Source organism: Ranitomeya variabilis, chromosome 4 (genome assembly GCF_051348905.1).
Source record: "Ranitomeya variabilis isolate aRanVar5 chromosome 4, aRanVar5.hap1, whole genome shotgun sequence".
In the NCBI taxonomy this organism is placed as follows: Eukaryota; Metazoa; Chordata; class Amphibia; order Anura; family Dendrobatidae; genus Ranitomeya; species Ranitomeya variabilis.
In genome coordinates, this window is record NC_135235.1 from 320,918,531 (window position 1) to 320,939,759 (window position 21,229).

The 21,229-nt window shown below is 46.3% G+C and overlaps 1 protein-coding gene across 4 annotated transcripts in view; it reads right to left on the minus strand.

The window, feature by feature from the left end:
* ARHGEF12 (Rho guanine nucleotide exchange factor 12) overlaps positions 1-21,229 on the minus strand; it is a 189,423-nt gene that overhangs the window by 72,581 nt on the left and 95,613 nt on the right. For all 4 annotated transcript variants that reach the window (XM_077250483.1, XM_077250482.1, XM_077250485.1 and 1 more), the window contains 4 exons: positions 12,106-12,220; positions 11,016-11,121; positions 8,344-8,547; positions 8,115-8,244 (listed from right to left, as the gene is read on the minus strand). In XM_077250483.1, the coding sequence (XP_077106598.1) occupies positions 8,115-8,244; positions 8,344-8,547; positions 11,016-11,121; positions 12,106-12,220 (555 nt within the window). The remainder of the gene's footprint in view (positions 1-8,114; positions 8,245-8,343; positions 8,548-11,015; positions 11,122-12,105; positions 12,221-21,229) is intronic.

Below are 21,229 nucleotides of genomic sequence, written 5' to 3' on the forward strand. Positions count from 1 at the left end.
TTTTTTTGCAAGCAAATTTTCTGAGAGATAAGTTTAGGGAGTCAGGAGTTGGGACTAGTTGTAATATCAGCCCTTTTCAGGGTAGGTTACAGCAGTTCATACCACTGTTTGCCAGGCAGGTCTGAGCCAGTGCTGTGCAAGTGTTAGTCACAGCATTTGGTGTAATCTAGCTCAGCCAATCCTTTTGGGCTAGTAGCATTGTCTGATAGTCATCTGAGTAGCCTGCCTGTGAAGCTAGCTACACCGCCTGTGTATCTAAATTTTTACTGCATCTAACCCAGGAAATAGTTTTGGGGTTTTGGGCTTAGTAGCAGTGTCTGCACGTCAGCAGAGTAGCCCGCCTGTGAAACTAACTATACCGCCTGTGTATCTCAATTTTTACTGCATCTAATCCAGTGAATAGTTTTGGGCCTAGTACCACAGTTTGGCCACTCAGCTCTGCTTGGTTTTCATCCATCGGTTGTTGTGCCAACAACTACAGAAACAGAGTTGGCAATTATTTAAGCACTAAAATGAGTGGCAAAAGGCCTGCTGCTGGTGGAATGGGGAATAGGCGTGTTGGAAAGGGAAAAAAAGGTTGTGTCCGTGGGGTAGGTGGTAAAGCAACAGTAACATCTGCAGAAGAAAGACCATCTTCCAGCCAAAGTAAGATGTCTACTTCTTTTCGTGGACAATCTGATATGATCCCTTTCTTACGACCATCGCTACAAGCATCGCCAAAAATTCCAGATGAGGCACAAAAACAGCAGGTGCTTGAACAGATATCAAGTGCTCGTTCAAGTGGGCTCTCCTCCATGTCAACTTCAACATCACACCTACTCCAGTCCCCAGTGTTGTCACCCCAATAGCACTTGCTTCCTTACAGCTCCCAAGTCTCCAGCTGCCCGTCTGAGCATGGGGTAACACACATGGTTGAGTCTGTAGAGCTGTTTACGCATACTATAGCCTGGGAATCAGAGGTCTGCTCCAGAGCTTCTGTGAATCCAGACGAGGAAATGATCTGCACTGATGCCCAGAATCTTTGTGAGTCGGATCCAAGCCCAGATGAAGAAGGTTTTGAGCATAATGTAGACCCTCGTTCCCAAACTGTAACTCCTGTTGGTGGAGACAATGAGGAAGATGATGATGAGACTGAGATACCTGATTGGAACGAAAACTTGACTTTTCGGTCAGGGCAGGAAGAGTTTGGCTTTGAGGACGATGGGTGTGAGCACACAGAATGATGATGACGAGGTTGTAGACCCCACTTACTGTCAACCCCCAGTCCGCCAGTCCATGAGGTCAGCAGAGGAGGTGGAGGAGGATGCTAGTGACGAGTCTGATGACGAGGTAACGGTGCGCCTTCCTGGACAGAGACGGAGTACTGGAAGCATGTCATCAACTGCATCCTCAACCCCAACTGTGCCTCAGACCAGAAGTCGTGGTGGATCTTCAGGTCGCACGGGCTCTAAGCCTTGCATAGCCTGGGCATTTTTTGACATCGCAAAGGATGACCCAACTCATGTTGTCTGTAAGATTTGTCAACAAAATCTCAGTAGAGGCCAAAAAATCACTAGCTTGAGTACTTCATGCATGAACCGTCACATGGATATGAGGCATAAGTTGCAGTGGTAAGCTCACTGTGCTACAATGCGGCCTAGTGGGCCGGGTCAACCACCGTCTGCCCCATCAAGTGCATCCGCATCCTCTTCATCCTCTGTGACTGTGGGGACAGCAGTCGCACTTGGTTTTGGATGCAGACCTTCCACCTCTTTACCCACAACAGCCAGTGTGATTGGCAGGTCGTCAGGACATTTGCAAGTGGAAACACCTGCTGGTGTTGAGCGCTCTCCGACATCGACACTACATTTTGATCAAGGCTACATAACATCTCCGCCTGCACCTTCCTCACAGACCAGCAGTTTGCCGGGGACATCCTACTCAACTCCGTCTAAGCACGGCAGCCAGCCCTCAGTCCCTCAGATGTGGACAAGTAAAAGACCATTTCCTCCTAGCCATGACAAAGCTAAGAGGTTGAATTTCTCCATCTGCAAGCTGTTGGCTACAGAAATGCTGCCTTTCCGCCTGGTGGACACAGAGGATTTTCGAGACCATATGTCCGTCGCAGTGCCCCAGTACCAGATGCCCAGTCGCCACTACTTGCTGTACTTGCGCTACACCAGCATGTCGCACACAACATCACCGCTTCCTTGAGAAACACTGTGTGTGACAGGGTGCATTTCACCACAGACACTTGGACGAGTAGACATGGACAGGGGCGTTACATGTCGGTGATTGGGCACTGGGTAACTACGGCGACATCAAGAGAAGGGGCTGCTGTCCAAGTCTTGCCGTCCCCACGAGTTGCTCGTCGATCCTCTGCATCTAGAAGTTCCTCCACTGCTTCTGCCTCCTCAACCTCCTCTCGGTCCTCCACCTGCACCCAAAGCCTGTCTGGTAATGCCACCCGCGTTGTAACTGCGCAGAAGGAATCCTGCACACCTCCTCACTAAGCTGTCACCAGGGCTCAACGGCATCAGGCAGTGTTTACATTGAAATGTCTGGGAAATGTGAGTCACACAGCTGAGGAGTTGTGGTCAGCTCTGGAGACAGAGTTCCATCAATGGTTGTCTCCACTCAACCTGCAGCCAGGGAAGGCTGTGTGCGACAATGCTGCAAACCTGGGTGCGGCCCTTCGCCGGGGCAATGTCACACACGTGCCTTTTATGGCTCACGTTTTGAACCTGGTTGTCCAGCAATTTTTATCCCACTATCCCGGACTAGATGGGCTTCTGCAGAGGGCACGGTCGCTGTGTGCTCACTTCCGCCGTTCGCATCCCACAGCTCGACGACTTGCATCTCTACAAAAGTCGCTGGGCCTGCCAGTTCACCGGCAGAAATGCGATGTGCCCACACGGTGGAATTCAACTCTGCACATGTTGCAGCGACTGTGGCAGCACCGACGAGCCCTGGTGCAATACGTTATGACGTATAGCCTGGGCCAACGAGATCAAGAGGTGGGGCAAATCACGCTGCAGGAGTGGTCTCAGATCAGGGACCTATGCACCCTTCTGCACAGTTTTGAAATAGCAACGAAGATGTTTAGTGCTGACGATGCCATTATCAGCATGACCATTCTGGTTGTTTACATGCTGGAGCACACCTTACACAGTGTCCAGAGTCAGGTGGTGGAACAAGAGGAGGAGGAACAGGAGGAGTTGTATGTGGAAGGGATCATATCTCCAAGGTCAAGAAGGTTGGCAGCACCAAGGCGGCTAGCATTGGAGGCTGGGGGAGAGGGATTACCGAGGGCGCATGGTAGCAGCCAAACTGTTGAGGAAGGTGCAGGAGGCGAGGAAGAAGTGGAGGACGAACTGGCGCTGGGCATGGAAGACTCATCAGATGAGGGAGACCTTGATCAAATTTCTGTTGTGTGAGGTTGGGGGGAGAGGGCAGATGAAGGAAGCATGATTCTCCCCTCGCCACCACCAAAACAACAAGGACTTGGTCCTCCTGGATGCGCAAGACACATGAGTGCCTTCTTGCTGCACCCTCGGATTGTCAGAATCCGAAGTAATGCCGACTACTGGGTTGCCACACTCTTAGATCCCCGGTACAAAAGCAAATTTGGCGAAATAATTCCTGCCATAGAAAGGGATTCACGCATGCAGGAGTATCAGCAGAGACTGTTACAGAATCTAACATCTGCTTTTCCACAAAACCCCAGTGGTGCACGTAGTCAATCTCTGAGTTCTAACTTGCCAACCGTGGGACTATCGAGTCATCACTCTAACCGTAACAGTAACATCGTATCTGGTGGTAACAGCTATTTTTTCCAATCGTTTCAAGATTTTTTTAGACCATCCTTTGCAAGGCCACAGGAGACAAGAAGTATGACGCACAGCCAACGCCTAAAGAGGGTGGTACAAGAGTATCTCCAAGTTAACATCGATGCCATGACTGTGGAACCGGACCCTTGCTCATTTTAGGCTTCCAATCTTGAAAAAATGGCCTGAGCTCGCCACTCACGCCTTGGAGATCTTGTCGTACCCCGCAGCCAACGTTCTCTCTGAACGTGCGTTCAGCGCTGCTGGTGGTGTGCTGACAGATAAGCACACGCGGCTGTCCAGTGACAATGTAGACAGACTAACGTTCATCAAGATGAACTAATCCTGGATAAGCAAGGACTTTTCTATCCCTGTGTCATCTTGGGGAGACTAAAAGTTTGATGATTTTTGAAAATCACCTCACCAACCGTTTTAAAAAACTCTGGCGAAATTGATGCCACTTAAGTGGTGTCTGTGGCCGAATTTTTTGAAAAAATGGAGACTCTTATTTAGTCCCCTTGCGTCTTACATGATGTTGCCATCGTCAATTCCAGGTGGGTGGGGTCGTCTGCAGAGTTGTTTTCTCATACTATGGCCTGGGATTCAGAGGTCTTCTCCAAAACTTCAGTGTCTGCTAGTCAGCAGAGTAGCCCAGCCACCCGCCGCCTGTTTACCTAAGTACTATTTTTAACGGCATCTGGCCCAGGAAATCGTTTTGGGCCTAGTAGAATTTGGTGCTACTCAGCAGCGTACCCCACCAATGAAGCAAGCTACACCGCCTGTTTACCCAACTACTATTTTTGTAATGGCATCTAGCCCGGGAAATCCTTTTGGGCCTAGTAGAATTTAGTGCTACTCAGCAGCGTACCTCACCCATGAAGCAAGCTACACCACCTGTTTACCTAAGTACTATTTTGTAACGGCATCTGGCCCAGGAAATCCTTTTGGGCCTAGTAGAATTTGGTGCTACTCAGCAGCGTTCCCCACCCATGAAGCAAGCTACACCACCTGTTTACCTAAGTACTATTTTTTAACGGCATCTAGCCCAGTTAATCCTTTTGGGCCTACACTGTGTTCCAAATGATTATGCAAATAATATTTCCTCATATTTTCTCTAAATTACCTATCTGAATTGCAGTCATTGTTATTTTCCAGTCATCTACTATTCTAGCATAATTGCAATGTTTTGGAACAAACTGCCTATGAAAACAGGATATTTTTAAAAAAAATAAACACTCAAAATGCATGTTCCAAATTATTATGCACAGCAGAGTTTTTAACCTTTTTTTAATTATTTTGAACAAAAAAATGGTCAATTGTGAAGTTATAAGCATTATCAGCTTATTACAAAATGAAATCAAACAGTTTTCAAGTGAAAACTTTATTCTAGGTGATGTTACATTTGCACATAGGACCCCTTCTTGTTCGAAAGAAGCTTCTGAACTCTCTCATCCATTGAATTTGTCAGTTTTTGGATGGTTTCTGCTTCAATTGTTTTGCATGTGGACAGAATACCCTCCCACAGCTGTTGCTTAGATGTGAACTGCCTCCCGCCATCATAGACACTCCTTTTGATGATGCTCCAGAGGTTCTCAGTGGGGTTGAGGTCAGGGGAAGATGGTGGCCACACCATAAGTTTGTCCTCTTTTATGCCCATAGCAGCCAGAGATGCAGATGTGTTTTTTGCAGCATGAGACGGTGCATTATCATGCATGAAAATGATCTTGCTGCGGAAAGCACGGTTCTTCCTCTTGAACCATGGCAGGAAGTGTTGTTTTAGAAACTCCACATAGATTATGGAGTTCATCTTTACCCCTTCAGGGATCATAAAGGGGCCGACAATCTCTCTCCCCATGATTCCAGCCCAAAACATTACTCCACCTCCTTGTTGGCGCCTTAGCCGTGTTTTCATGGGGTGTCCATCAACCAGCCATCCTCCACTCCATCCATCTGGACCATCGAGCGCTGCACGGCACTCATCGATTAACAAAACAGTTTGGAAGTCAGTCTTCATGTATCGTTTGGCCCACTGGAGCAGTTTCTGCTTGTGTGCAGTGGATAGAGGTGGTCGACCGGATGGCTTACGCACAGCTGCAAACCTCTGACGGACCCTGCATCATGTTCTGGGGAAATTGGAGGCACCAGCAGCTTCAAAAACTTGTCTTCTGCTATGACCAGGCATTTTTGAAGCTGCTCTTTTAACCTTACGCAATTGCCTGTTGGATAGAGTCCTCAATTTTTCCTTATCAGCACGCACACGTGTGTGCTGGGAATCAGCTACATACTTCTTGATTGTGCGATGATCACGATGAAGTGTCTTGGCAATGTTGATTGTAGTCATGCCTTGACCTAAATACTCCACAATTTGTTGCTTCTCAGCAGCCGACACATTTTTCTTTCCCATTTCGGCAAAAAATGTAGGCTGCTTAATAATGTGGAACAGCCTTCTTAAGTAGTCTTGCCTTTATTTGGACACATCTGCCAAAGTAATTTGCACAGGTATCTGCAATTGCTTTCAGTGATATAATGAGCCCTGACACACCTCACCATCAATGAGTTTAAATGACGAACAAAAAAATTCTAACCTTATCACTCCTAAACTCTATGTGCATAATAATTTGGAACACAGTGTAGTAGAATTTAGTGCTACTCAGCAGCGTACCCCACCCATGAAGCAAGCTACACCGCCTGTTTACCTAAGTACTATTTTTAACGGCATCTGGCCCAGGAAATCCTTTTGGGCCTAGTAGAATTTAGTGCTACTCAGCAGCGTACCCCACCCATGAAGCAAGCTACACCGCCTGTTTACCTAAGTACTATTTTTAACGGCATCTGGCCCAGGAAATCCTTTTGGGCCTAGTAGAATTTAGTGCTACTCAGCAGCGTACCCCACCCATGAAGCAAGCTACACCGCCTGTTTACCTAAGTACTATTTTGTAACGGCATCTGGCCCAGGAAATCCTTTTGGGCCTAGTAGAATTTGGTGCTACTCCGCAGCGTACCCCACCCATGAAGCAAGCTACACCGCCTTCTTTCTTTCTCAATCTAACCCCTCGGCTCTGGGGTGTCCGCTCTCTCCCTCGAGCTCTCTCCTTCTCACAGGTGGACTACCGCGTGTTTTCACAATGTGGCGAATCTTTTGGGCCCAGGCATAAGAAGTCGTTATGGTAATGGATAATATGTGCCCCCCCCCTTAGAAACATCCATGATGACCCATTCGAGGAAGCAACTGAACGCCTCAAATAGTGAGCAGGATATGGAGCACCCCATGGGCAAACAGCGATCTATGTAGTATGCCCCTTCACAGAAGCAGCCCAATGGGAGGACACTATTCAGAGGCACAGGTCGTAACCGGAACGCCCCCTCAATGTCTGTTTTGGCCATTAGGGTGCCCCTTACCAACTTCTTGACTCGCCTGATTGCCTCGTCAAAGGAGGTACAGTACATAGTACTGTACTTGGTTCCGCGTCGATGTTGTCGTTTACTGACCTGCCCCTTGGATATGACAAATGGTGGATTAGTCTGAATGCTTCGGGTTCATTTTTTGGCACAACTCCCAACAGGGGTACCACTACGTCTTCTAAGGAAAGTGTTCTGAATGGACCCGCCGCCATTCTACCTAAAGATATTTCTTTTTTTATTTTTTTTGTCAAGACGTCTGGGTGTTGGTAGAGTGAGTTTACATTTTTACTCCAGCCTTTCTTGATTTAAGTAGGGCATGACAAGCCTATATCTGTGTCTCTTCCTCCTTTTACTCCTCCACCTCTTTTCTTTTCGCATGACTATATGTAGTTGTGACTTTTCCATGTGTTTGTTGTGTCTTCTGAGCAGTTTGTCAGCTTTTGTACACCTTTTAAGGTGTTTTCTATGTGTTTTCCATGTGTTTGTATGTGTTTGTGTTTGCCTGCCATTGGTTTCAATGGGGTTCGTCGAACATCTCCCTGTTCGACGAACCGAACTGAACCCGAACACTAGGGAGGTGGCTCATCTCTAGTTGTAGTCTTTCTGCAGTAAAAGGCGCCAACTTCATTAAGAAGTACATGCCACTTAATGAATATGGCGCCTCTTGTGAGTGGCATGCACCTCTGTGCCAGAAATGCTACTCCAGTCAGGGGCTGGAGTATAATCTCTGCCATTCAAAAATCATCAATGACGGAGAGCAGATTACTATTGCATGGTCCGCAGAAATAAAATGCAGCATTTTTGCACGTGGAAACAAGGCTTAGAGTCTCTCTCTCAGGGGTCACATCTACCATGAAAAAAAGATTTCATTCCTAACAAAAATACAGTTAGGACTAATACCAGTACCGATCAGAGTCTTTCACTTCTTCCTGCAAAAGATCCAGTGGAGAAGATGGGAAGTCAAAGAGGGAACCTGAGGTCCGTGAACCTCCATCACAGGAGTCTGTGGAGCCTTCTGCGCTGACTTTAATGGCCGCTGGAAAAAAAAAGGGAGGAAAATGGTGAATGTGTCCGTATAGAGGTTTAAAGTCAATAGCAGAGGAATAGTAAATCTGCTACACAGCTGTGCACTCACCTCCATCCAACTCCTTACTACCATCCGGGGAGCTGACGCCTAAGGCACTGTTAGCAGGAGGAGAGGAAAAGGGGCTGAAGGAAGAGTCATGGCCATCTACAGAGCCACCACTAGAACGCAGTCTGCTCTCTGCCGGCTCAGGGCTGCTGGATGAGGAAGTTGATAAGTGCTTCGGGTGTTTCTGCATTTGCAAGGCTCGTGAAACTAAAAAAAAAGAAAAAAAAAAAAAAAATGATTTCATTCACTCATGTCCTTTCTGTAGTCACAATGTGTAAGGGTACTGTCACACAGTGCCATTTTAATCGCTACGACGGTACGATTCGTGACGTTCTAGCGATATCCATACGATATCGCAGTGTCTGACACGCAACAGCGATCAGGGACCCTGCTGAGAATCGTACGTCGTAGCAGATCGTATGGAACTTTCTTTCGTCGCTTGATCACCCGCTGACATCGCTGGATCGTTGTGTGTGACAGCGATCCAGCGATGTGTTCGCTTGTAACCAGGGTAAACATCGGGTAACTAAGCGCAGGGTCGCGCTTAGTAACCCGATGTTTACCCTGGTTACCAGCGTAAAAGTAAAAAAAACAAACAGTACATACTTACATACCGGTGTCTGTCCTCCGGCGTCTCAGCTTCTCTGCACTGTGAGCGCCTGCCAGCCGGAAAGCGAGCACAGCGGTGACGTCACCGCTGTGCTTTCCGGCTATGGCGCTTACACAGTGGAGAGAAGCAGAACGCCGGGGGACAGACACCGGAATGTAAGTATGTACTGTTTGGTTTTTTTACGTTTACGCTGGTAACCAGGGTAAACATCGGGTTACTAAGCGCGGCCCTGCGCTTAGTAACCCGATGTTTACCCTGGTTACCCGGGAACTTCGGCATCGCTCCAGCGTTGTGTTTGCACAGTGTGACCGCAGTCTACGATGCTGGAGCGATAATCATACGACGCTGCGACGTCACGAATCGTGCCGTCGTAGCGATCAAAATTGCACTGTGAGACAGTACCCTTACACTTCACAGCTGCGCTCACAATTTTGCAGGCTTGAGCTTTGAGCGCTCCCAGCATCAATGGCGGCTAAAGGACTGCACATTGTCCACTTGGTCAATACATCTTGGTACATGTCTTCCTTGTATTAGACACCGCACTGCGACTTCATGATAAACATTTTACACATGGGGTCACCGATCCCGAGAAACAAAGCCCTGTGCCCTCCACTGTGGAAGACAAGCTGATCCGTGACCGTCACACACTGTGAAGCAGCCTTAAAGCACAAGGAGGTGGCACGTGACCATCTTTAAGATATTCAGTGGGATTTACAGGAAAGGTGAACAAAATCTCAGACATTTACAGTGTGCGCTGTGTGTAACACGCCAGTGACAACATGATGAATGGCTGCACCAAACCACCAGGTTTAGGAGGAATATGTCACACATATCTGTTTATTTTACAAGTATTCCCACTAGTCATCTCATCCCCCATCTTCCCCAGTATTCCCGCCAGTCATCTCATCCCCCATCTTCCCCAGTATCCCCGCCAGTCATCTCATCCCCATCTTCCCCAGTATTCCCGCCAGTCATCTCATCCCCCATCTTCCCAAGAACTCGCGTCAGTCATCTCATCCCCCATTTTCCCCAGTACTCGCGTCAGGCATCTCATCCCATCTTCCCCAGTATTCCCGCCAGGCATCTCATCCCTTCTTCCCCAGTATTCCCGCCAGGCATCTCATCCCATCTTCTCCAATACTCCCGCCAGTTATGTCATGTCATGCTTACTTTCCAGTACTCACGTCAGGCATCTCGTCCTTACTTTCCCAGTAGTCACGTCATGCATGTCATCCTTACTTTCCCAGTACTCCCGTCAGGCATGTCATCCTTACGTTCCTAGTACTCCTGTCAGGCATGTCATCCTTACTTTCCCAGTACTCCTGTCAGGCATGTCATCCTTACTTTCCCAGTACCCCTGTCAGGCATGTCATCCTTACTTTCCCAGTACTCCTGTCAGGCATGTCATCCTTACTTTCCCAGTACTCCTGTCAGGCATGTCATCCTTACGTTCCTAGTACTCCTGTCAGGCATGTCATCCTTACTTTCCCAGTACTCCCGTCAGGCATGTCATCCTTACTTTCCCAGTACTCCTGTCAGGCATGTCATCCTTACTTTCCCAGTACTCCTGTCAGGCATGTCATCCTTACTTTCCCAGTACCCCTGTCAGGCATGTCATCCTTACTTTCCCAGTACTCCTGTCAGGCATGTCATCCTTACTTTCCCAGTACTCCTGTCAGGCATGTCATCCTTATTTTCTCAGTACTCACGTCACGCATGTCATCCTTACTTTCCCACAACTCACGTCAGGCATGCCCTAGTTCCCTAGATTGTAATGGCAGGTAGCAATGCCTCACTTTTTTTGTAGTCCCTGCAGAGCCCACTGCCGCTTCTACAGTGGCCGTACAGTACCCCCTATTACCTCTTCACTACCATGAAGCGTGATGCTATCGGCCACATCATCCAGCTTCCTGAGCTTGTGCATGAGGCATAAGGAGCAAACCCAGAAGTGGATTGTCTTCTGCATAAGTCACTGTGTGACTGGGGCGTGCAGCCCTGAATATGGTCACATCTCGGGCTACTAAGGAGGAAATCCCCCTGGGGGTACAAGCCGCTAACCACTTACTTGCATTACTGTCTTGCCGACTCGGCCTTCGCGGAGGGCCTAAGATGCTGGACAGCCCACGGCGTTTCCACTTTTCCTCCCCTTCTTTATCCTTCTTCATGCTTTGCTACAAAAAGTAATCAGCAGTTTAGTGAACTAATGTACAAATCACAATCCGACAAGCAAAATCTAGTTATTTCTTGAGATTTCACATATTGTGCTCCAAAAGCAAAAGATGCAAATCCCTTCTGCAATAACGCTACGCAGCACAGAACGGAAGCAGAATGAGCGGAGTGCAGGGATTATTCTTTGACAATAAAATAGTTTTAAATTCAATGAACAAATGCCAGGTCCTCTTTAAAGGGCCAAAAGGAAACCACTAATGGAACACGGATGCCCGAGATCAAGAATAATGTAGAACGACAGGTACAAGTTTTACAGAGAAGAAAGCAATCATAAGATTAAACAATATGCCAGAGAAGTGACAGGTAACACATCAAAAAAGTGAACAAAATAATTTAATACATGGTCATGGAGCACTGCCTTATATCGCTCCAACAGTCAGGCATTGAAAAGCAGCAGCTCCGGTGTCCACATGGAACATCACAGGAGAAGCTGCTTTAAATATAGAAGGTCCGGTTTCAGAAACCCCTTGTCCCCAAGCTGCAGTATGCTTAAAAAATAAAATAAAAAACAAACTCTGCGTTACTCACCCTCCCCGGGTCCGATGCGGAGTCCCGCCACTGCTCCCGGTGTTGTGTAATGCCTACAATGATGATGTAACGCTGACAGCGCTGCAGTCAAATCGGTCGGCTCAGTGGCCCAGGCAATCATTGGCTACAGTGCTGCCAACATGACGTCAATGAGGTGGATAATAACAGATATCAGGGAGCAGTAGCGGAGACCCAGCAATGGACCTGGGGAGAATGAGTAAATAACAATTAATTTTTTATAAAATAAGCTGCAATTGGGGAATAGAGGTTTCCAAAACTGAAAAACACCTATAAAGTATTAGCGGGTATATTATGTCCACTCCCGAGTATACAGACTAGTTACATCACATGTGCACAGATTCCGAACTGCCGCCAATGCTTTGTGAGCGGATTTATACCTTGATTTTTGGTAGGAAGCCAATACGCCCACGTCTCTGTTCCAGAATTCTCGGCTCCTTAACTTTTACACCAAGGTGCTTCATGTAGGTCAGGATAACGTACTGTATACTGCCACTGTACAGGAAAAAAGAGAAATACGCTTACTGCTAGGAAGAAGGAACCGCACGTGTGAGATCTGCTGCTGAGCACCCTCTCTGGGGGTTTGTACTTTTAATAAAAGGCTTTCCAGTCTTATGTGGATAAATCTTATTCACCGTAACATGAAAAGTTCCAAGCTTTCTAATATGCTTTGCATTTCAAAGATCTGCAATTTCTGCCAGTAAATAATGATATTTCATAAAGCCATACATCTAAAGCTTAAAAGGGGATCTGCAGTGGAATCCACCCTCCTAAGCCATCTATACGGCCATGTAAGTCATAGGAAGGGGAAAAAAATGATACCCTGATATCTGCGATCTGACATCTATGACAGAGAGATCCACATTTTTCTCAATATGTAAATGAGCGATTAAGATCTATGTGCCGGACATAGATCTCTCTGAGAATCTGCCTCCTGGGCTTACATTTATCAGAAATAGTGCATTACTAGTGAGTAGAACAGGAGAGCAGACTGTCAGTCACTACATGTCCCACACTGGCAATGCCCCTTTTACAGAAGCTCTGGAGACACTCTCGGGAAGATCCATGTCCAGCCCATAGATCTAAACAGCTCATTTACATATTAGGAAAAATGAAGATTTTTCTGGAATAAAACCTCAGATCGCAGCTATGAAGCTATCATTTTATTCAGCTTCCTATGACCTGCAAGCCCATATAGACTTAGGAGGGTAGATCCTACTAACAGATTTCTCTTAAATGGGTTCTCCAGGAAAAGGTTAAAAAAAATAAAAGGAAGAAAATGGTATAATTTACATTTTGTAAATTTAGAAAAAAAAATGTTTAACCTTAATTAGGAATCCACACTCATTTTACCTAGAGGTCTAGTCACTAGAGTATACATGAAAATGTCCAGCACGTGCTTTTCATGTGTAGGAAAATGTGCTACCTGTGGAATTTGTGAATTTAAATGCTAGAGATACCAGGGTGCTGAGGAAAGAAGAGGCTGCTCACACTGCTGTCTACTGTCCACCCTATCTGGTCTAATACTGGAGTTACCAGGGTGCTGAGGTAAGAAGAGACCGCTCATACTGCTGTCCACCCTATCTGGTCTAATACAGGAGATACCAGGATAGTGGAGGTAAGAAGAGACTGCTCACACTGCTGTCCATGTCTGGTCTAATACTGGAGATACCAGGGTGCTGAGGTAAGAAGAGACTGCTCACACTGCTGTCCACCCTATCTGGTCTAAAACTGGAGATACCAGGGTGCTGAGGTTAGAAGAGACTGCTCATACTGATGTTCACCCTACCTGGTCTAATACAGGAGATACCAGGATAGTGGAGGTAAGAAGAGGCTGCTCACACTGCTGTCCATCATGTGTGGTCTAATACTGGAGATACCAGGGTGCTGAGGTAAGGAGAGACCGCTCATACTGATGTCCACCCTATCTGGTCTAATACTGGAGATACCAGGATAGTGGAGGTAAGAAGAGGCTGCTCACACTGCTATCCACCCTATCTGGTCTAATACAGGAGATACCAGGATAGTGGAGGTAAGAAGAGGCTGCTCACACTGCTGTCTACTGTCTACCCTATCTGGTCTAATACTGGAGATACCAGGGTGCTGAGGTAAGAAGAGACCGCTCATACTGCTGTCCACCCTATCTGGTCTAATACTGGAGATACCAGGATAGTGGAGGTAAGAAGAGGCTGCTCACACTGCTGTCCATCATGTCTGGTCTAATACTGGAGATACCAGGTTGCTGAGGTAAGAAGAGACCGCTCATACTGCTGTTTACTGTCCATCCTATCTGGTCTAACACTGGAGATACCAGGGTGCTGAGGTAAGCACCGCTCATACTGCTGTCCACCCTATCTGGTCTAATACTGGAGATACCAGGATAGTGGAGGTAAGAAGAGGCTGCTCACACTGCTGTCCATCCTGTCTGGTCTAATACTGGAGATACCAGGGTGCTGAGGTAAGAAGAGACCGCTCATACTGCTGTCCACCCTATCTGGTCTAGTACTGGAGATACCAGGATAGTGGAGGTAAGAAGAGGCTGCTCACACTGCTGTCCACCCTATCTGGTCTAATACAGGAGATACCAGGATAGTGGAGGTAAGAAGAGGCTGCTCACACTGCTGTCCACCCTATCTGATCAAATGAAGAAAAGAGAAAAAAGAGCAAACCGCCTTTACAGAAATTGGAGACAGCTGAAAAGGGTCATTAGTGGTGGGTGCTATATACTTCTGGTGAAGCACAGAGAAAAAGAGAAAACCAGAAGAAGGGGAAGAAGAGAAAAAAATAAAAAAGATAATCAGCACATCCATCTGGTAACTATCTAGAAAGTATTTATTTTTATTAGGAATCCATTAAAACACAAAAAGGTCTGTAGAAGACATGTAAAAATTGGACCCATTTCTGGCAAACCTGCCCTTACTGATAAATATTACTAACGGCGGTATCGCCAGATTTTTACATGTCTTCCATGGGACTTTTTTGGGTTTTAATAGATTCCTAGTAAAAATGAATATATATATATATATATATATATATATATATATATATATATATATATATATATATATATATATATATATATATATATATATATATATATATATATATTTATTTACCAGATGGCTGTGCTGAATTTCTTTTTTTCCCTCTTCTATCTGATCTAAAACTGGGGAGACAAGGGTGCTGAGGTAAAAAACAGCTCACACTGCTGCCCAGCCTGTCTATCAGATCTAATACTGCAGATACCAGGGGTGCTGAGGTAAGAGGAGGCTGCTCACACTGTTGTCAACCCTATCTGATCTAATACTGGAGATACCAGGGGTGCTGAGTCTGCTCACACTGCTGTCCACCATGTCTATCTGATCTAATATTGGAGATGCCAGGAGTGCTGGGGTAAGGGTATGTGCACACGTTCAGGATTTCTTGCAGAAATTTCCTGAAGAAAACCGGAAATTTTCTGCAAGAAATCCGCATTTTTTTTTTGCGTTTTTTTCGCGTTTTTTTAGCATTCTGCAAGCGTAATTAGCTTGCAGAATGCTAAAGTTTTCCAAACGATCTGTAGCATCGCTTGGAAAACTGACTGACAGGTTGGTCACACTTGTCAAACATAGCGTTTGACAAGTGTGACCAACTTTTTACTATAGATGCAGCTTATGCAGCATCTATAGTAAAAGATAGAATGTTTAAAAATAATAAAAAAAATAAAAAAATGCTTATACTCACCCAGACATCTCCTCACCGGCGTCCGGCTCCTCTTCCTATAGCTGGTCTGTGCGCACAGGACCTTCCGTGACGTCACGGTCACGTGAGCGGTCACATGACCGCTCACGACCAATCACAGGACAGTGACGTCATCGGCAGGTCTTTCGCCGCACACCAGCTACAGGAACCGAACGGCAGCATGCAGTGGAGGCGGGAAGACATCGAGGGTGAGTATAGGACTATTTTTTATTTTAATTCTTATTTTTTGACCACTTATATGGTGCCCAGTGCATGGAGGAGAGTCTCCTCTCCTCCACCCTGGGTACCAACCGCACATAATCTGCTTACTTCCCGCATGGTGGGCACAGCCCCGTGCGGGAAGTAAGCAGATCAATGGACCCCTAGGTGTGCGGAATCCCCTGCAATTCCGCATTTTAATGAACATGTTGCTTTTTTTTCCGCGATGCGATTTTTTCGCGGGAAAAAAAGGCTACATTTGCACAAAAAATGCGGAATACACTTAAAATAATAGGAGGCATATGTAAGCGTTTTTTTCGCGTTTTTATCACGTTTTTATAGCGAAAAAACGCGAAAAAAACGCGAAAAATACTGAACGTGTGCACATGGCCTAAGAGGAGGCTGCACACATTGCTCTCCAGACTGTCTATCTGATCTAATAATGGAGGTACTGAGATAAGAAGAGGCTGCTCACACTTCTGTCTAGCCTATGTTATCTAACACTGGAGATACCAGAGGTGTTGAGGTAAGAAGAATCTGCTCACACTGCTGTCCACCCTATTTGATCTAATATTGGAGATACCAAGGTGATGAGGAAAGAAGAAGCCAAGTACACTAATCGACCTAAAGTACAACAGAAACCGGTCAAAAAAAAGAAAAAAAAACTACGAGTCAAAAAGGTCCAAGGAGAGATAGAACTAGTGATTCAGAAGCCGACTAAAAGAAAGATGTTCCCAATAGCTTACAGTAAGGCCCTAAGTACGCACAGAAACATTTAACAAAAAAGGTGATAATTTGCCATTTTATACAGTAAAACATTTTACGGAATTAAAAAAAATGATATCATACCAATAATGGACATAATGGTTCTCAATAGTTTAAAAACTCAGAAAAGATGTGTCAAACCTAACATGCTTGTATTAACAAGAGAATCAGACAAGTTTCTATTTTTACTTTTCTCTTTAAAATCCTTGTATCTCCCAAGAAATTTCTCCTCCTCCACAAAAGGGAGATGTCACAAATTTCTCTGATCTAGGCAAGGTAGTGGTTTTCCCCGTTCAACAGAAAAAGTACCAATTACTCTGCAACAGCCCAGCACAAGTCATTATTTCCCTTTTCATCTAAAAGATGGGTAGTATGAGGCCAAGTGAACCTGAAAATGGATAAACAGATACACTGAAACCCTGGCAGAATCTTCTTACAACACATTTTATTCTTATTCCCTTCCAGACTACAATCTATACATTTAACAAGTATCTGCCACCGGGAAAGCCCCATTATGAACGGTAAAGAGTTGGGGTCTACTTGACGTTCGTATAACCTTGTAGATTAAATAGGCTGACGATCACCAAACAGGCAAAATGATCAAACCATCCTGTGTAACCAAGATTTGTGCTGCCGAGAACAATGGAAGCCTATGCGCACTGAACCACCTATTACAGCTCACTGTGCATCATTAAGTGCAGTCTGGTAGGTGGGGTAAAACCCATTTTAGTCCCTGAATAAAATATAAAAAATTAATTATTGTAGTATATCAAACAAGGGATCACAAAAAAAATAAAAGAAAAAGTTCTTAAAAATATAAATATCTGAATTATCTCCAAATTCCTCATGTCCTAGTTTAAAGATAAAGAGGGGAAAAAAAGAAAAGAAAAAAAAGTAAAGATAGCTGGTATTGCCGCATCTGCAAAAGTCTGATATAGCAAAATGTAAAAGCAAAGTATTTTATAAACATTCACTAAAAAGCGTTCAAAATGGTATCAATAGAAATGCCAGCAGAAAAAGCACAAGGCCTTATACTAAACTTAAACTTTGTTCTATACAGTAGACTTTTCAGCAGTCTTATTATCACCACAGACAGGAATTAAAGTTGGCAACTCAATACAAAGTAGGTACACAGGATCCACTATCGCCTTTGCCCAAATCAAAAAATTATCACAAAATCCTTCAATACAGGTTAACAGGGTCAGAGGCGGCCTCTTACGCAGGGTCAGGGGCGGTCTATTACGCAGGGTCAGGGGCGGTCTATTACGCAGGGTCAGGGGCGGTCTATTACGCAGGGTCAGGGGCGGTCTATTACGCAGGGTCAGGGGCGGCCTCTTACGCAGGGTCAGGGGCGGTCTATTACGCAGGGTCAGGGGCGGTCTATTACGCAGGGTCAGGGGCGGTCTATAACGCAGGGTCAGGGGCGGTCTATTACGCAGGGTCAGGGGCGGTCTATTACGCAGGGTCAGGGGCGGTCTATTACGCAGGGTCAGGGGCGGTCTATTACGCAGGGTCAGGGGCGGTCTATTACGCAGGGTCAGGGGCGGTCTATTACGCAGGGTCAGGGGCGGTCTATTACGCAGGGTCAGGGGCGGTCTATTACGCAGGGTCAGGGGCGGTCTATTACGCAGGGTCAGGGGCGGTCTATTACGCAGGGTCAGGGGCGGTCTATTACGCAGGGTCAGGGGCGGTCTATTACGCAGGGTCAGGGGCGGTCTATTACGCAGGGTCAGGGGCGGTCTATTACGCAGGGTCAGGGGCGGTCTATTACGCAGGGTCAGGGGCGGTCTATTACGCAGGGTCAGGGGCGGTCTATTACGCAGGGTCAGGGGCGGTCTATTACGCAGGGTCAGGGGCGGTCTATTACGCAGGGTCAGGGGCGGTCTATTACGCAGGGTCAGGGGCGGTCTATTACGCAGGGTCAGGGGCGGTCTATTACGCAGGGTCAGGGGCGGTCTATTACGCAGGGTCAGGGGCGGTCTATTACGCAGGGTCAGGGGCGGTCTATTACGCAGGGTCAGGGGCGGTCTATTACGCAGGGTCAGGGGCGGTCTATTACGCAGGGTCAGGGGCGGTCTATTACGCAGGGTCAGGGGCGGTCTATTACGCAGGGTCAGGGGCGGTCTATTACGCAGGGTCAGGGGCGGTCTATTACGCAGGGTCAGGGGCGGTCTATTACGCAGGGTCAGGGGCGGTCTATTACGCAGGGTCAGGGGCGGTCTATTACGCAGGGTCAGGGGCGGTCTATTACGCAGGGTCAGGGGCGGTCTATTACGCAGGGTCAGAGGCGGTCTATTACGCAGGGTCAGAGGCGGTCTATTACGCAGGGTCAGAGGCGGTCTATTACGCAGGGTCAGAGGCGGTCTATTACGCAGGGTCAGAGGCGGTCTATTACGCAGGGTCAGAGGCGGTCTATTACACAGGGTCAGAGGCGGTCTATTACGAAGGGTCAGAGGCGGTCTATTACACAGGGTCAGGGGCGGTCTATTACACAGGGTCAGGGGCGGTCTATTACACAGGGTCAGGGGCGGTCTATTACACAGGGTCAGGGGCGGTCTATTACACAGGGTCAGAGGCGGTCTATTACACAGGGTCAGAGGCAGTCTATTACACAGGGTCAGAGGCGGTCTATTACACAGGGTCAGAGGAGGTCTATTACACAGGGTCAGAGGAGGTCTATTACACAGGGTCAGAGGAGGTCTATTACACAGGGTCAGAGGAGGTCTATTACACAGGGTCAGAGGCGGTCTATTACTACTTATGTCCATGTAGCTGCTGAAAAATACAGTAAGTATGAGACCAATACTAGGCGTAGTGGCCAGTGTGAACACTGCAAGATTTTTTATTTATTTTTTTATTTAGTGGTATGGAACAATCTAAAAAATACAATTTAACAAAATCCATTTCACTTAAAAACCCGATGTAACGGGGTCTATCAAGCTGGGGTACCTCTTTCAGTACCACCCCGTGTTTCAGGAGGTCCACTTTGCTTTGGCTGGAGTCTGAATGAAGGACGCTGCACAACATATTCTGGGTGCTGAGTGGTTCCATAACACGTAACACCCAATTTCTGATAAAGGTGATCTTGTATGCTCGGCTGCTGTGCACAAGGATCATGAGGACGTTCACAGAATTTGGTAGTACGGTGAATACCACCTATGTGGCAGCCAACACCCAGGAAAAAGACCCATCGCTTATTCCTATCCTCCACTGGCTCGGACCCCCCATTCACATCCGCTTGAGGGACCACTGCACTCCACAGCCTTCCCTTCCCAGTGTGATCACTGCATCTTGTGACGAGTCCGCTCTGCAACGTTCTAATAATCCAATCTGTGGGTCTCCCATTACAGGAGGGTTTCGGAGGCTCGAGGATTTGGTAGATATTTGTTTCGTTAACAGAGTTTAGCGTCTGCTGCTTGACGACTTTTAATCAAGTCAGGATAATGAAGCTTTTCTCCTCGGAGACAATCGGTGCGCGCAAATAGAATTTTTTCTTTGATATGAACCCAGCCGATCTTAATTAAACACATTGCAATCTATGGATTAAACCCTGAACGTCTCTGCAGAATACAAATGTCCTGAAGGTCTGATACATATCTGAAGACGTGTGCGGGTCACTGAATATGAAGGCAATTCTCTGACGTTTGCACCTATGTGATCTAGAAGCAGGGTGGATAAAAATCAATGTTTTTTTAAAAAAATCAAAAAAATCGGATTTTTTTGATTTAGATCGGATTTTTTTGATTTAAATCGGATTTTTTTCAATAAACTGCTTTTTGAGGAAAATATTTTACCATCCAAAGGTTCTTCCATCATGAGATAAAGCTGAGTTGTTTAACTCAGTAGAATAAAGGCTGTATATGTGTAACATTCACAATGCCATGCTCTTCCAGAGGTTTCTGTAGGATGCTGACTATCCAACAAGTTTGGGCATGTCAACTGAATGGAAAAAGAAACTAAACCAAAAGTGAAACCAAGCTAGAAGTGTGGAATTAAAGGGGCAGTATGAACAAAATGTGGAGGCTATTAATAGTTTATACAATTAAGACATGCTGCTTTTAAACACCTACCTATTGCCATATAGTAAAACAAAAAAGATTTTTACTTACTTTGGGGTCCCCCCCTCACCCTGGCGTTAGATCGTTGCCCCTAGTTTCGTCCGTGTAACTATGGGCGCACATGCGCACTGCTCTCACTTCTCATTTTAATCGTGATTTATATTAAAAAAACCTTTTGATTTAAATCAGTGATTTAAATCATGATTAAAATCATGATTTAAATCGATCCGATTTAAATAGAAAAAAATCTTTTGATTTAAATCGTGATTTAAATCATGATTTAAATCGGCGTGATTTAAATCAATCCACCCTGTCTAGAAGGGGTGCTCCAGCTCACAGAAATGTACTGGGTGGGTGATAACTCTTAGATCAGCGAGGATCCCTCCGTCCGATGCCTCCCAGCCATGCTCTTGGAGCCAGCAGAGGACAGGGGACATAAGTTGTGATCAGTGAAGGTCCCAGGGAGGAGATCCACATGAATCTAACAATTCAGGTGTGTGCAGTGGATGGGTGATCATCTTCGTACACTGGATTACCTCTTTAGGCTGGTAAAACACTGACAGCCATCAGTGGGCGCTAATGGGCTGCAGCTGTCATGTGACATTGCTTATTCCAGGATGGCTGCAGCGGCTGTAGAGGGGAAACCACAATCCAGAGCCAGGACCAGTGCTGGATCGGGAGGTGAATACACAATTTATCATTTTATATTGAATCCCCTCCCCAGGAACAGGCAGCAGAAGTT